Genomic DNA, 16,801 nt, shown 5'->3' with positions numbered 1-16,801 from the left:
GCTGTGGGTGGATCTCTGCATCCCCCGTGGATCCCCATGGGCTGTGGATGGATCTCTGCATCCCCCGTGGATCCCCAGGGGCTGTGGATGGATCTCTGCATCCCCTGGGGATCCCCATGGGCTGTGGGTGGATCTCTGCATGCCCCGTGGATCCCCATGGGCTGTGGATGGATCTCTGCATCTCCCGTGGATCCCTATGGGCTGTGGATGGATCTCTGCATCCCCCGGGGATCCCCATGGGCTGTGGATGGATCTCTGCATCCCCCATGGATCCCCAGGGGCTGTGGATGGATCTCTGCATCCCCCATGGATCCCCATGGGCTGTGGATGGATCTCTGCATCCCCCATGGATCCCCACAGGCTGCAGGGGCACAGCTGCTTCACCATGGTCCTCACCATGGCCTGCAGAGGAATCTCGTCTCTGGCACCTGGAGCGCCTCCTGTCCCTCCTTCTCCACTGACCTTGGTGTCTCCATGTTGTTCCCCTCACATGCTCTCACCTCCTCCTCTTCTCTGGCTAGAAAAACTGCCCCCACTTTGTTTTGATTTTCCTCTTAAGTATGTTATCACAGAGGCATTCCCATCATCTCTAATTGGCCCAGCTTTGGCCAGCAGCATGTCCATCTTCAGAGCCATCAGGGATTGGCTCTGCCGGACATGGTGGAAGCTTCCAGCAGCTTCTCACAGAAGCCACACCTCTGTGGCCCCCCCAGTACCAAAAACCAGGCTGAGCAAAAGCAACACAGTAGCCAAACCTGCTTCTTTCTCCTGTCTCCATGATCATCTCAGGGGGTGGAAGAGCAGAGGAACTTCCTTGGAGAGGCAGGAGGTGGAGAGGAAAAGGTGGGAGAGCTGTGGAAGGATGCTTAAGGGGATATGTGGAACAGTTTGGGAAGGGAGGATGCTGTAACATTTGAGGAGACAGAAACAGCTCCCTGGGTGGAAGGAGACAGTAAGGAGGATGTAGCAGGTGGGTGATGGGAGAGGGAGGCAACTCAGACATAAAAGTGGAGGCAGAAGTGAGGAAACTCTGGGGATTAGTAGGTGCTTTCTGCTTTAGGTACTATGAGCACTGAGCTGTGCACATTCTTAGTATTTTGCAAAGCTGCGCACACCTGCAAGAACTATATGATACTGCAAATTTACAAAAATATATGTAAATATGGAAGAACTTGCTTGAAAGAAAATTACAAATACAAGACTGCATCATAGTTGTCCTTTTGTGCTGGAAGGTATTAATGAAAAGCAGTGGTTTAACATTTTGTCCTTGTACCACAAAGATGCCTGTAAGCCTGAGAGCCCTCCCAGCCAATGGCTGCTGCATTAGAAATGGGGAATTTGGTGTAGCAAAAAATTCCTGCTGCAGTTTTGGGAGGCCAGTTCACACCAACCTCCTTAGAAATGAGATGAAAGGAACAGCAAACAAACTGTGTTGGAATTTGATTTTTCAAAGCATAAGATTAAAAAAAAAAAAAATCTGCCCTACAATAATTTGTTTTCACTGGATTTCTAATTTAATTCTGAACTGAGGTGTGGTTGTCATTAGGGAAGTGACTGTGTAACTTAATTGACATTTCTGCATCCTCTGTTTGTGACTCATAGATGCTGGCTTGAATCATCTGTACTCTCTGGCTGGAGGGAGCCCAGGGCTGTGCTGGGAGAGAAGAAGACAGGACTTTTCTTGTAGAACGAATGAAAGATGTTGGGTAGCTGAGACGATTCCTTTTCTTCATTTTAAGGGAGTGATTGATGTGACCCCTCTCATCAAGATTCTTTGTGTTGGCTGGAAAAGAGAGAAAGGCTGGAAATCTCTGCTGCATCCCAGGCAAGCTTAGCTGGAGCAATTAAATTAAACCTTTGCAAAGTGCTGGAGTTCCAGATGTCCATCTGAGCTGTTCCTTTCCAGCCTTTGCATTTTGCCCAGGAAATTTTCCTGTTTAGCCATCAGACTTCATTGCTTTATTTTCATTTAAAAAAAAAAAAAAAAAAAAAAGCTGGAGGTATTTTTTTCTCACTTACACAATTTTGTACCAAATTCAAGCCAGGAGCAGAAGAAAATGAGAGCTAGCTTCCATTTGTGGTTTCACAGTTTTGAGTTTAGCCTCTCCAAATGTGTGAAGCTGTACATCAAGGAGTGGCTGTTGTAAGATGATCTGGCTGTAGTGCTTGTTATATTTTTTCATTACACCATTTTGTTTTCCTCCCTACTTAGGTCAAAATGATTATTTTTACCTAAGAACTGTAAATTGAGCAAATTGCGAAAACTCTAAAAGAGACTCAACTCTTTTTTTTTTTAACCTTTTAATTTTTTTTTTAAATTCAGATGATGAGAACAGTTTATACCTGATGGCAGTTTTTATCAAATAGCCTCCATCCTGATAAAATGTTACCCCCTGGTGTGCCATTTTTCCAGCTGAACTGCTGGTAGGATTGAGAGATCTTGCACACTGCTGCTTAAATAAGTAGACTCTATGCTCTATGAAGAAATCATATTATTTTCTCAAAGAACAAGTAGGCTCAGTGCACTGAAATTGCTTTAAATAAACTTGCAGCTACTGTAGCCCTTTTTTGTGCAGCTGCAGATGGTAAAGTCTATCAATCAAGCTTTCCCAGCTTTGAGAAGCTGCCACTGAAGCTGCCTCTCCTCTGTGTTGAAATTACATTTTTGTCTTTTACAGAACTTTGGATCTGAGATATTCTATTTCTCTAATCCGATTGTGCTTTTGGGCTGTACATATTTTTTGTTTTTCCTTAGATATATGTGTATTAAGATCTTTCAGTAATTTGTTAATTGAATGTGCTATTGCCTTGCAGTAAATTAGCTGCGTTTGTGCAAGAATGCTTTGGGGAAATTAATTAATTAATATTGTATTAATTAATTAATTAAGCAGTGGAGTAAGTCAAAGTTTGATCAAAAGAGTGCCTTACAAAAAGAAAGGAAAATATTGTTGTTTCTTACCATGGTGCCGGTTGCAAATCTTGTGATAGTGAATGGAGGAAATGCTGTAGAGGGGAGATGCAGCATGTTCCTCAGCCTGGTGTTCCAATCAGCTGCTGCCAGTGGGTTACAATGCACGATCAGTGTTCCTCTCTGCTAACAAAGGAACTCAGTGTGCACAAACACAGAGCACTCTGAGCTATTAAGCAGACTTAACTCTACCTCGGAGTTTCATGGTCTTGCGCTTTTTTTGAGGCAGTCTCTTGTGTCAGGGCATTGCACCAACACGCAGATTCTGCTCAATGTTCTTCTCTGGTAGCCAGTGCTTTGCTCTTTTTATGACACTGGTATTTCAGCCAGCCTGTGGTAAAAGTGACTATTTATGCTGCTTGTGTTTTCAAGCATTCCTACTGGATATAATGGTAGGGGAAGTTGCTGATCTATAGCCTAGTTTGTCCCACCCCTGTCCCAGGATGTCTGTAGCTAACTCAGGTCCAGAGGCAGCAGGTACAAAGTGATGTCGGGGCTGAGTTAAAGGCTGGGAGGAGCAGTGGTTGCAAACAGTTTCATTGTGCTCAACCAAAGATGAGGGACAGCCAGAACACCTGACCCCAAAGTTAGTTCAATAGCTTTTAAAACCATTTTGGACTTCAAAAAAGTAAAGGAAAAAATGCAGCTTCCTCTTTGGCACTGCTAGTTAATATACCCTGCTAGTAGATACCCTCCAAAGCTGTAGTAAAATATGAAGTTAATATATCACTAGCAAGATTTTGGTCAGAATGATGTATTATTTTAAGTGGAATTAGCTAGAAGGATCAATGCACACCCATTACTCTATTTAAAATAATCATTGGAAGACTCATTAACTTTTTTTTTCCCTTCTCTTCAAACAACATAGTGAATGAGACATTTAGGAACACCCCCTTCTCCAGCATATTCACCTCTATGACTTCAGTATATTTTCATTCATAGCAGGATACCTGAAGGCCAAAACCCAAATTTAATGCAACAGAGTTTGCCTTCAAATCCCTAAACCTGAAACCAGTTGCTGTAGGCAGAGGCAAAATCAGCTCTAATGCACGTTTTTATAGAAATCAGAGGTCATGGTAATATCTGTGTGAAATAGTGCATGTGCCACCATAAGGTTCAGTGTCACATCTTGCCTGGGTACCTGTTATTCTCTCTGATTCTACACATGATTAGAAACTTGAAGTATTGAGGGGGCTGTTTCCATTTCTTGTTTTCCCTTACAAATGTATTCTGCAGGATACTTACTTTGGGCAGTCCATTCATTACACAGCAAATGCCTTCTGCCTCCCTGCTCACCTCTGTCAGGCTGCAGGCTTTTGGCCAGATTTGTCCTTTTGCATCAGCTCATATGGGAGATGTGTAATTATAGCTTATATGGGGGAGATGGAAGAAAATATCGTCTGTGGAGGAGCAGGAATATATCATTCTTGGATCATTTAATGCTTGTGAAGGTGAAAAACTTAGAGCACCAAATCTAGCTTATCATTATGTCGGGAGCTCTGTAAGCATTTTTTTGGCTTCACAGATAGCTCAGTGTGCTATTGTATCAACCAGTATCCCTTCTCACCCATCAGTTCTCCTGGAAAGCTCCAGATAAATATTTCCTACTTTATTTCAAAGCAAAGCACATGTAAACTTTTCATATCTGCTCATCCACATTCCAGATCCGGCTGAAATCTTTCACTTCCTTTTATTCAGTAATGTTTAAGACACCAGATATTTATACACAGTCAGATTTTACAGTGTGGGCTTCAAAAGGGAGAGAAGCAAGAGGTGGGACAATGGAGTTAGTCCAGAGCAGAAGGGTGTGGACCACAAGGCCAGGATGTCCTTTCCAAGTGCTGCAGGCTGATGCAGGTTAAACCATTGTTGTTCAGAAGGATTGGGAGTAGGGCGTACCCAAGCTGATAGCTAGCCCTGAAATTATTTGGCCCTGAAGACAAGGATTTGAAGAGCTTCACAAGCAATATCCCTAGTGCTTTCCCTTTACTGAGAAAAGAGTGTTTCTTTTGATAGTGATTGTCTTGGATTCTTTAAATCCTGTTTCTGTGATGTTAAAATACATACTGTGTGGTGCAGTGTTTGCATTAATGGGATTCCTCTAATTTCTGTTCTAAACCACTGAAAATCAGGTCCTTTCCCATAGAGATTTGGGACTGGCATCTGTCCAACACCACTGAGCTGATAGAAGAATAAATTGTTTAACCATGGTGATTGTCCTGAAACCCTACAGGAAAATGTAATCTCTGCAACCTAGTTAATTTATAATAGTTTTCTTTTTCTTCTTAGTTGTTTGTACAGAGTGCTTGGAGACTTAGGTTTTTGGGTGGTGAGTTGTATATCTTAACTGCAGGCTGTATAGGAGCTGAAGACACATGGTTGGGGGAATATAATATTGGCATCCTTCTATGTCAGCCACTGTCACTGGCTTCAGCTGCCATGGTTAAGTATGAAGTCATTCATCCTTGGCAGACACCGTCCTTTGCAGCATGAGAGGATGGTCTCTGGATGTTAATGCTCAGCACTCTGGGAACAGCTGGCTATATCGAATTCAAGGCATGCAGATTTTCTTGGCCATTTTACTTAGCAGATGGGTAAGGCTTGATAGATTGAAGATTTAGTTTCCAAGTCAAGGGCCAAATGTTGCAGTGGGAGAGAAAAGTAAATTATATGACTATTTGGAGGGGAAAGGCACAGGTACTGTATCACAAAATTGTTGCCATTCATTTTCCTCTGCCTTGCACAGAATGCATGTCATTTCACCTTTCAATATAGCCGTCTGTGGCATTCTCCTTCACTTTGAGATGCTTTGCAATACTGTCTGTGAGCCCATTTAATGAGCTTGAAAGCAGTTGCTGCAAATGTATGACAGTTTAATGTCCAAATGCCAGATATTTTTAAGGTGGAAATGAAAGAGAAATTTCTATTTTCAACCCAAATTTTTTATTTGTATATCAACTCAAATAGGTGGGTTTTCTTCAGTTCTTTTTTCTCCACACCCTTTTCTTCCACACATCTATTGAAACTTATTTTTAAAAGGAAAGTGTATGCCTTACCCCTGATTTGTTCAAATAATTAATATTCACCTACTTCTCACAAGGTAGATGGTACCAGTGATCATTAGAGGGCTTTGTGGTACTCCCTCCAGACATCCTTGGTTGGTGGGAAGATAATCTGGGTTTCAGAGAGGCTGCCTGGAGCTTTGGACACTGGGGGGTGTCTGGCCCTTTGGTAAAGGGTCTTAGAGTTAAGGTCTGGTGTTGCTGTGTGGTCTCTCTAACTGCCTCAGTGTGTATTTGGGGGTTTCCCTGGTTTTATTTTTCAGTGTTTCTAAAATAAGCATGGTAAGATCAGTATTTTTGCTGAGATCTTTTTTTTCAGCTTTATAGAACTGTTTCCACCAGAAGGACAGGTCATGGATTACTTACGTTGCTTTAGCTTATGGCTTTAATTTTATAGCATGTGGTATATGGATTTTATGGTATAGATTTTAACACTTTACAAGTCTTCTGAGTTTTGATAAATCATTGTCTTCAGGAGGTTCTGAGTTTGTCCTATAAAATAATCAGATGAACAGAGAGCTTTGTCTGCTCTACAGTGAGTGATAGAGAATGAGAATGGGTTGGTGTTTTTTAACTCATGAGGACATGCTGAGCTTGGTGTCTGTACTAGCATGGTCAGCCTGGCTGAGGTTCTCTGGTCTGTCCTCTGGTCACATTCCTGCTCTGCTCAGTCGCTGGAACTGTTCTCTTTGGAGTATTAATGTTATCCTGAGTAGGGGCTGAGCTCCCTGGCCTGCCTTCAAGGGAACAGCTATAGAAACAGCACTTTCAAGCACAGGGACAACACACTGTGCTGCTGAGAGGTGTTAACCCTGCTGTCAATAGAGTTCATGACTGATCAGCCTTGTTCACTGAAGAAGCAGTAATTTCTCAGTCGCTGCATCCGATGCAGGAACTGTAAGTTAATGTAACCTGTCTAGAGTATGATTTCCACAATGCTTCACGTGAAGAACATAGCTGGTTTATGACTGCAGAATGGGGTCACTTGTGCCTTGCCTTTTCCCATATTGCAAATATTTGGTTTGTTTATTGCATTAACATCAAGCCACTCTTTCTATTCAGAATGGCATGTGCACCGGGTATTGAAGTCACCCAAAGGGTACAATAAACAAGAGATTTTGCTTCTTCATGTCATGTTCATCACATATTTACCCTATGGTGAGAACTCTGTTAGCACAGGAAACTGCTTAATGATACCTCTGTGTTTGTTTTTCCATTGCGCTTAGCATGATAGTTACCTATTCATTTCTGCTCAAGAGGATTACAGGCATTTTTCAATTATAAATGATGCACACAAGCATTATTTAATCTGTTTACTGCAGACCTATAGAGTGTTAGTCAGTCTTGAGCAAAAACATCTTGTACAGGAAACAACATTTGTAGTAGTGGTACTGTGGCTATTTTAGGGCAATTTCAGGATGCTTTTCCATCTGTCTGTTAATACTCACTCTGCATCATCATAGTTTTGTGTTTGTGCCTGGAATTCCTGTGGCTTGAGAAATTGTCATTCTTGGTGTTTCTTCCAGTAAGGTCTTGAAGAAGTAGGGGGGAACTCATGGCTCTTCACTCACAGGAAAAGAAAAGCTTTGCCCAGCTTAGGTAGGCATATGCTGGGTGAAGCCAAAGCGCCCAGATCCAGTTACAGATGTGTGATCTTTCTCTAATTCTCCAAGGTATCAGCAGAAATGTGGAATGTAAAGTCAATCTGAAGAATTCATTGTTGTTTTCCTTCAGGATATGTTCATAAGATAATAAAAAAATACATGTCTGGAACACATATAACAAAGAAAGTTAGAAACAGTTTGTAGGAGGATATAAGCTCAAGCTTCATGACATGGAGTAATAAAGTAGATCAGAAGGGCACTTCTTATTCTAGAGATTTTTGTCCTTTTTTCCTTTTGCTTTTTTTTCCTGCCCTTCTTTCTTTTAAGTATCAGCTGTTCTCAGAGACAGGATTCTTGTATGGGTGAATCTCTGATCTCAACCAGCATGGTAGCTGAAGGCCAGTTAAACCAGAGACATACAGCAATGGGGATAGAACTTGGCATTTTGGGTTTCGGAAACCTCCTTTCCTCTTGGAACACGGGCAGAAAAAGGATACGGAGAAGTGAAAAAATAAAGAGAGAGAGAGATGAAATTCAAGGTGCATTTTTTTGGGTTGTTTTAGAATTTGAAGAAGGAAAAAATGTAACAAAACTTCTGTTCTGAAGTCTGAACCCTTCCACAAAATGAGAAAACTTTTGGCCACTTTTATAATGGTCTTGCCAAGATCCTGAAACAGTTGTACTGAAGTATGAGAGAACTGTGTATGAATGTAAGGTAAAAAGAGGGAAAGCATCTGGAAGGAAAAGAAAGCTTTATCCCCTGCAGGTCTGAACTGACATCTCTGCGAGTGGTACTTGTTTGAATATATTTTTTAAAGAAACACGAGATCCCACTCCCCATACCCCTGGAGAAAACAAGATTACAGGTGCATGGAGCATTTGCCTTCCGGCCTCCATAAAAATCCCATGCCCGTTGGTTTTGCACTGTTGAAGAACACAGCACGTTGGCAGAATATGGTATCAGAGAGGCTGCATGGCTGCATCTATACAGCCACGCCACCTCAGCAGATTAACGGGGCGCTGCCAGGGCTGAGGTTAGTGATTGATCTACTTCGACACAAAATCCCGAAAGGAAGAGTTCTAACCTTTATGATTCTTTCTGTCTATTTGCTTTCTTCAAACTGATTGCAGCTGTCACCAGAAATAGAACCAAAGTAAACAAAATGAAACTCTTTACCACTTATGGTTAGGCAGCGATAACTAAAACATTGTTAAAGTCCAGAGCAAGATTTTCTTGCATTCTTGTGCTTAAATGCTGGTAGCATTTTAATGATTTATTTTTCAATGGTGCCCATGGTTAGAGAAACCTGGATAAATGGAAAAGATGCAGGAATGTGTCTCACAACAGGCTCTGTGTTTTCAGTGTTTCTTTTTGATTTGTCAGATGCCAGACAGAACCTACAAAGTGTGTCATTGGGTCCACTGTCCTGTGATTCTTATTTATACAAGATCCAAAGTGTGCAGAGCACCCCATTGGGCATATAAAAGTTCACGCTTCAAAGAGCTTGCAGCCTTCAGGGCTAGTGGTGTTATGGTCCAGTAACATCTGAGCTGTATATATTTCAAAGCTGCTTTTGCTGCTTTGATAATTTTATTGCATTTCTTGCCCTAGATGATCATTGCAAGTTCTGGAGTACTGTGATGAGGAAAGGATTTTCAATTTCCATTTACAACACCAAACCATTTTGTCTCTAGAGAAGTGAATAAGAATGTGTCCTGAACACAGCAGAGTAGTTCAAAGGGCAAGTAAACAGAAAACAGAAAAGTGGTTTGTTGTGGTTTATCTCTATGCAGTTGGCTGAGAAGATAATGAGGTTTCTAAGATTCCTAGTTAGTTATGGGGAAGAGGGACAAGATGAGAGGTGCTTGTGCTTGCAAAACTTGGGCAGTGGACTCCAGTTTTCTTGTCAGATCATTAAAATTTGTGATATTTTTACAGCACTTTTTTTGGATGTGCTGTGGTCACTGATGTCCTCCTCCTAGGAACAGCTCCAAGCTGGTTCTGCCCTTCACACATCAGTGTGTTCCCTGCTGGGCACAAGGTCCTTTCTCAGGGTTTTATTCTTTTGTCTCCACTCCTTTCCAAATACATTAATACACAGCCATAATGTGATTAAACTCTGTTTTTCCTCATGACATGGAGGTCATCAGCAAGCAGTAAAATACAAAACAGCTCTTTTGCATCTGATATGTTGCCCATTAGGAGCTGTCCATCCAGAAATTATCAATACTGCTCAGGTTCTGAAGCTGACTGGTGGGAAAAAAAGGAAGAATGTACCCCATCAATTAGATACATGGCAGTATTTATCTCCTAAAAGTAAATTGGCAAGTATCTTAAATAATGGAATAAGTTCACAGAAATTGTGAGTTATTCCTACAATACCTCTGAAGAGGCAAAAGGTTAAAAACCAAAATTGCATTATTGGTTGTAAATTCCTTGGCTGTGTGCAAGTAAGTGACTGAAGTGACGGATTTAATTTGGAAGTCATGGAGCTCAACAGGGTTAATCCTTCCTGCTGCCTTTCCCTCCTCTCTCTGCTGCTGGATCTCACTGTTGAGGAAGACGTGGGAATTTCTGAGTGATAGAAGGAATGTTGCAGGTTTTGGTCTGGCAGTGCAGGCAGTTGCACTGTCAAAAATTGATGATTTTTTTTCTAGGTCCTCTCAGAGAGCTTTATTGCCTTTCCTTTGTCCAAGTGACACTAAATGAAATAAACTTAAAAATATTAATAGCAATGAGATGCCAAGGCCCAACTCCATTAGGGCTGAAAGTGGTCCAGCTTCACTGACTGCAGTGGCAGCACCAGATTTATGGCCGTGTGGGTAAGGAATGAACTGGTCTGAGATGACTTCTTCTATGAAGCAGTTTTCCTCTATGAAGGCAGAAGTAGATGGAGAAAAATCAGCCCCGTGTTTTTAGGCTTTGCAGGGCTGATAATGTGGTTAATGTTTTAAAGAATGCAGAGGATGTGCGCTTTTTTTAATTTAACCTTCCTCACTTTATTTTGTTACACCATATCCCTTTGCCATTTGGTGAAGATCCATTGTAAATTTGAGTACTAAGCAGCTTGTTAGATAACATCTTTTTTTTTCTCTTTAGAAGACTAAACTGAGACTGTTCTGCCTGATGCCAGAGTAGATGTAACCAATGCTCTATGTTTTGCATGTAGGTCAGTCAGAGGGACAATTCAGCACTGGATCCCATTATCCATGGATTGAAGGGCGTTGTACATCATGGTAAGTAGCTGCTTAAACTTTCTACTTGTTGGGAGGGGGAGAGGGGCAGGAATATTGTCCTTAAGGGATCAGGTCACCCCTGGAAGGACACGATGAGCCCACACATTCCTCATTCACCGATGTTTAAGGGCATCACAGCAATTATTTGATTGGTAAAGATGAGAGTCATTTGTTACCTGAGAATGGGTTGGGGTGAGCAGTAAACAATTTGTTTCTTTTCAGTCAGTGCTCCAGAATGCCTAAGTTATCAATCACAACTTTCTGCAATCCATCATTCGTATTAGAACTTCGAAGGCAGCCTGGATACTTCACTCTGTTATTTATCTTCTGTTTGCTCTAAAACTACACCTCTCTGAAGTTTCTATTTGTTTATAAATTATTTGTCTTTCAAATTTAGGGAGCTGATAATGAAACAGAAAATTAACTATCTATGAAAATTAATTAGACTTTGCAGCAGATAAACATCTTTCTGATGCTAGCATAAATACGATCATTCAGCTGTTCTGATGCATATACCTATTATCCTTGAACTTACAGCAGGTACTGAAATAAATATTAATATATTTTATACTTTTATAACCAATTTTTTACTTAGGAATTTTCCTGAAGCCTTACCACAGGTAATGCATCATCAGCAATGACATCAAGATGCTCTAGTTCCCAAAGTACTCTTGTCAGGTTTTAAAATAATGATTTGTAAAGTTTTAATAATCTCATTGTAATTCAAAAGGCATCTACTGGAATGGTGCTCAGTACAATAATAAATTTCCGTTCCATCTATAGTGCTGTGATAAAACAGCTTTGCACCTTTTCTAAGCATTGTCTTTAGACATTAGCTGGTGCTGTAGAGCTTAACAGACACTTTTTTTCTCTTGACTGCAAACCTAAAACTAGTTGACAGTGTTAAATTAAAACAAATAGGATTTTGGATTAATTGTTCTACTTTCAGAATCATTTAACATTGCAACTAGGAAGGCCAATAAATCCAAACACAGTGAAAAATGGGTTAAATGATAACATGCCATAAAGTCCTTCATTTAGAGAATTTTCCTTAGGTTTTGCTGCTTATAAATTGCAGTGTTCTGCCATGAAATAAAAACAACACACTGAGCTGAAAAACTGGTGCTGTTTTCCACAAAAATAGAAGTTATTACCTTGCTCCCACTGGGTAACAAAACAGGCCAGCAAAAGCAATGCTGGGATGCATTAGGCTGCAAGGTTTTTTTCAGTGTCTGTTTAATTTGACAGTGCAGCCAAGCTGCCATTTAACTGGACTGGGATCTCTTTTTAGTTTTGTTCTTTATCTACTTTCTGTTCCAAGACTCCCAACCCCCTGCCAGCCCACAGTGTTTTAGCCACCTCATCAGGTTTTTCTGCTCCCTCTCTTGCTCCTTGAAGATAAAACAGCCACTCCTTGATAATCACACCAGTGTCTCCTAAGAGGATTATTCCATTCCCAAAATTAATTGTTTGGGTAGGATGTGACTTGGTCCCGAGGCTGTGATTCCCTGACCACATAATGATCAGTCCATCTCTGTACTGTCTTACCCACAGCAAAATCTGGGTGGATAAAAGGCGTTTATTTTTGTTTTGCACACAATGCACAGAGGTCTGCTAGTGTTTCAAGTAAAGGAAATCACTTGACATATTTCAGTACCTTGTTTCCTTTTCAAAACATTAAGGAAGAAAAAGAGGAAAATCATGCTTTCCTTCCTGTTTCAAAGGCCCTGATTAAAGGCCTTTTCTAAGGCTCTTTTGGTGGTTAGAGTAAGGGAATTTCCTCCTGCAGAGCAGTTGTTGAAAGAGCTCATTCTCTTTAACTTAAATATTGCTAGAACGCTTCAGTGAAGAATTGTTGTATCATATCTCTCTTTTAATGTTGTTATATAGAATAATAGTAAAGATGTGAGGGTTTTATTCCAGATGCTCTCATTTCTTTTCTTGATGTGATTTACTTACATCTTACATGAGCATAGTTTTATGAATTTATCTGAAAAGCTTCTTCCTGCCTTCCATTTGGCTGTATTCAACTGGGACCCTGAGGCAACAAGGACTTTTTGGCTGAAATACAGTGGAAAAAACTCTTGTGGCTTTTGAATCGAGTGGTTGGATCAAGCAGGGATCCAACAAAAGGAGGCAAAACTGAAACCTTACGTTTCTTTGCATTTTAAAATATTTCCATTACCCTGTTGGTTTTAGGGGGTTGTCACAATACAGAGGCACATACATATAATGTAAAAATTAAGAATACATCCAAATGTTGAAGTTTTCTTGTCCCCCTCCCTCCATCTGGCAGAGCATGTTTCCTGGGTTGTGCTGAACAATCACTCCTTCCTCTCATGCATTCAGTTTTCAACATGGGAATGGCACACCCACACAAACCCTCATCATCCTCGTTTTGTCATTTACTAGAAGGCCTGGTCCTGTATGGGGACTCCTCTCTGCACCACACTCTGTAGGGCTCCCACACTGGCCTGTCCTCATAGTGGTGACAGATCTGGTGACACTCAGGTAGATAGAGAGATGGTACTCCTGAGTGATGAGCTGGGTTTTTAAAAAATTTTTTGTATCCTTTTATTCTGTGAATTCTTGTATTCTTACATTGCTCTTCCAGGGATATGCAAACATTTCCAAAGTCAGAAGTACTTTCTGTAGAAGCAGAAGCAATTTTTGCTTGATATTTCATCAGGGTTTTGAATTACTTACTAATTCAATGGAACATAAATAATTGTGCCCTTCACGGTGTCACCAGCTTAGTAACAATGATAGAGAAACATACACATAAAAATCAATACAGGAATAGTTGCTACTTAGTTGACTTTGTTTCCTCATCTCCAGGCAGAGTTTTGTAAAATCTTAATGCCACATTAAACTTAATTTTACATGAGCAACCATATAAAGTTTCTTAGCTGGAAGGGGAACCATGGTGTACCAAACAACATACTGATGTATGTATCTATGATAAGGCTTTGGGGTTTGCGCCATGTTCTTCCTGCTGAACAGGATGTTCCTACACCGCTTCCCGACTCCTGCATCCGCCCTCAAAGAGCAGCACGGGAACGCCAAGGAGGCTCTCACAGGACCTGTCAAATGCTTGTTGCTGATTTTAAAATTGCTTTTGGTTTTGTGCTCTGCCAAGGATTTGTCACACCTCCCGCCAGCCAGGTGCCTGCTCTTCTCACTCCTGCTTTTCCTGCCACAGGGCACGTGGCGAGCGTGTCTGCCACAGAGCCCAGCCAGGACTGACAGCTGGGACTGGGCAGCCCTCCCTGGAAAAGGGATGGGGTACAAGCAGTTGGAATTTGGATTTTCTGATGCTGACTTGCCAGTGTCTTTCAGCTCTGATTGCTGGGGGTCTTTTTTGACTCCTCTACAAATGCTCTTCTCATCATGAAAGCTGGTGGGAAGGGTCTTCAGCAATGCTGGTTCTGGTGGGATGGATGATGCATGTTCTTAATTGAAGCTGGATCTTAGGTAAAAAATTTACTGGTGCCTGGCTGTGCTTGCACCACAAACGGGGCAGTCTTGGTGCTGCACATCTGACTCTTCTGCCCATTTTGCTGCCGATGTGCTTGGCTGGGTGCCCTGCCCTGAGCCCTTCTCTGCTCCTCTTCCTTCTTCGTGAAGCTGAGAATGACAGGGCAGGAAGGAGCTACTCTTGTTCGAGGGCTGAGGCATCTGGTGAGGCCTCAGAGAGAATGATTGTGCCCTTGTGGGAATAGGGGACTGTGAAATACCAGGTTGTGTTATAAGTTGATTTGCATTAAAATGGCTATGAAAGCCTTTGTCTGCCACACATTCCAGCAAGGTCTCAGAGGAACACCTGGCAGGATGGAGCTATTGCACAGAAACATTGCTTTTCCCACGTTTGCTGTCTTTGATTTGACCTTTTTTGGTACCATTTTGTATGTAAGCCTTTTAGAGAAGCCTTTTCCTTGTTTTTACCAGCTGCCTGCAAGGCATTAAAATGAGCCTTCTTCCCTGATGTCAGTCCTGGGATGGCACCCAGTGCTGGAGGCTGTTGGGGTTCCTCCCCCCTGCCTTGGGGTCCAGGGAGAGGGGACCCTGGAGTAGAGGCAGGGCCTGCAGGGTTTCCCTACTCCCTGGTCAATCCTGTTCCCCGTTGGTTGTTTTGTGTTCCCCTGTGCGGGGAGGACCCTCTGGTCCCGTGATTGCGGAGTTCTTCAGCAGTCCCCCGGCCATGCAGCTGGAAAATAAAGATCTCTGAAACATCTACCAAGAATTGGTCCCTGTTTCTTTTCTACAGGCCTCGCTGTCTATACATGTTGCAGAAATCCCCGCTGCAACAGGAAGCTGTGTGACATTCACCTTTTCCCAGCCTGGCACAGGTGCTCTGCACAGCGCCACAGTCCCGCTTTACTGTGCAGCCCACACTACCCCAGGCCCCTGGAAAAGATTTCAAGGTGATGGAAACTATGTTTTTATCACTCTGTCCTGTTCTCTGTGGCTGTCATCAAGAATCTACACGGATCAGCAGAAAATTATTAGCAGAGCACAAATAAATTACCACAGCAGAAAAGGCTCAATGTCACAAAAATGAGGCTCTTACTCCCTTCCTTGTCAAAAGTGAGCTCTGAAAATCAAAGTGCTACCAGATCAAAAGCTTAGGTACAAAGCAAGTCAGTGGCATGTGTTGCTTGTTTGTGAACATGAGGTGGGGTGATGGGAGGAGAGGAACCTTTGTTGATTTAAAAGGGATCTTTGAAAAAAATCTTAAAAAGCTATAACTGGAACCTAGCATGGAACAGACTTAGTCTTGGATCTCCCTTCAAATGGGCCAGAAGTGGTCGTCAGGCAAGTGAATGCTAAAGTTTCTGAGCTTGCTGGGGAGAACCTACCAAAATACAGTGGAAAAAACTGCTTTAACAATGAAAAAGGATAGAGAATAAATATGTTGCACATCTCTCCAGTTGTCCTAGGTGAAACATCAGTGAATAACATGTTAAAATAAATCAGCACTAAAAAGGAAGCAATCTAGACAGTGTTAGTTACCCTGTGGATCTATCACACCAGAAGGCATAATAACAAGAAAACACTATTAGCACCATGACAGGTTTTTTCTTTTGTTTTGAACTTTAACCATAACACCGCCTGACAAGCTGTTTGCCTTCTACACCAAATATCATGGGGCTGTAGAGAAGAAGGGTGGGGGAGAGGGGTGAAGGTGAGATGTGATACTGTGAAACCTCATCTTTGAAAGTAAAACTTTGAAGAAAGCAGCAGCTCAATTTAGAACAAGGAAGGGCCATCAAACTGAGAGCAGCACGATACATTAAGCTGAGAAGGAAACAAGGAGGAGCGTTTCTTTTTCCTCAGGGATGAACTGGATATATTCTTTTGTTTTCTGATCTGTTCTTGTGTTCACAGTCAGAGTAGCCCTGTGAAAGGGGCCAGGACACGATTGCTGTGGAGCAAAGGGGAGGAGGAGGAGGGAAGTGAGAAATGAAGATGAGAGGAGAGGTGATAAGTTCAGACCTTTATGTAGGGCAGCTCTATGCATAGCTGCAAGGGTCTATATCATTTAAAGGAATAAATGGTGGAAGTGTTGGAAATCTCTGGTCCTTCACCTGTCTGCTCTGCAGAAAGCAGTGCTGGTCACGGCTGAGTAAAGACCAGCAAGCTGACAGAGAATTAATAGATTGCACAAAAAAATTAATTCAAGCTAACAAATACTGCACTTGTTAAAAGTTAAGAATTAAAGCTGATGCTGAATGTGAACAAATCATCTGCAGGGAGTAAGGGCTGGGTGCTATGCTGGTGGGTTTTGGGGATGTTTGCTGAGAAAAGAGGGGTGAGGAAGTCTGAGGACATGTGGTTTTGCTCTGGCTCTGCTGAAGCAGATGTGAACAATCCATGCTCCTCTGGGCGCTTCTCCTTCACTTTAGCATCTGCCAGGGTCCAGCTTTTTC

General features: G+C 42.0%; 1 protein-coding gene across 1 annotated transcript in view; it reads left to right on the top strand.

Annotated features, from left to right (window-relative positions):
- The window catches only part of PTPRG (protein tyrosine phosphatase receptor type G), a 311,473-nt gene that overhangs the window by 190,557 nt on the left and 104,115 nt on the right, over positions 1–16,801 (top strand). Inside the window, exon 6 of the mRNA XM_042015311.1 lies at positions 10,805–10,871. Coding sequence (XP_041871245.1) covers positions 10,805–10,871 — 67 coding nt within the window. The remainder of the gene's footprint in view (positions 1–10,804; positions 10,872–16,801) is intronic.

Source organism: Corvus kubaryi, unplaced genomic scaffold (genome assembly GCF_017639235.1).
Source record: "Corvus kubaryi isolate FWS band 111438036 unplaced genomic scaffold, C.kubaryi_AGA036_p1.0 136, whole genome shotgun sequence".
Taxonomy (NCBI): domain Eukaryota; kingdom Metazoa; phylum Chordata; class Aves; order Passeriformes; family Corvidae; genus Corvus; species Corvus kubaryi.
This window is presented reverse-complemented; position numbering and strand designations above follow the sequence as displayed.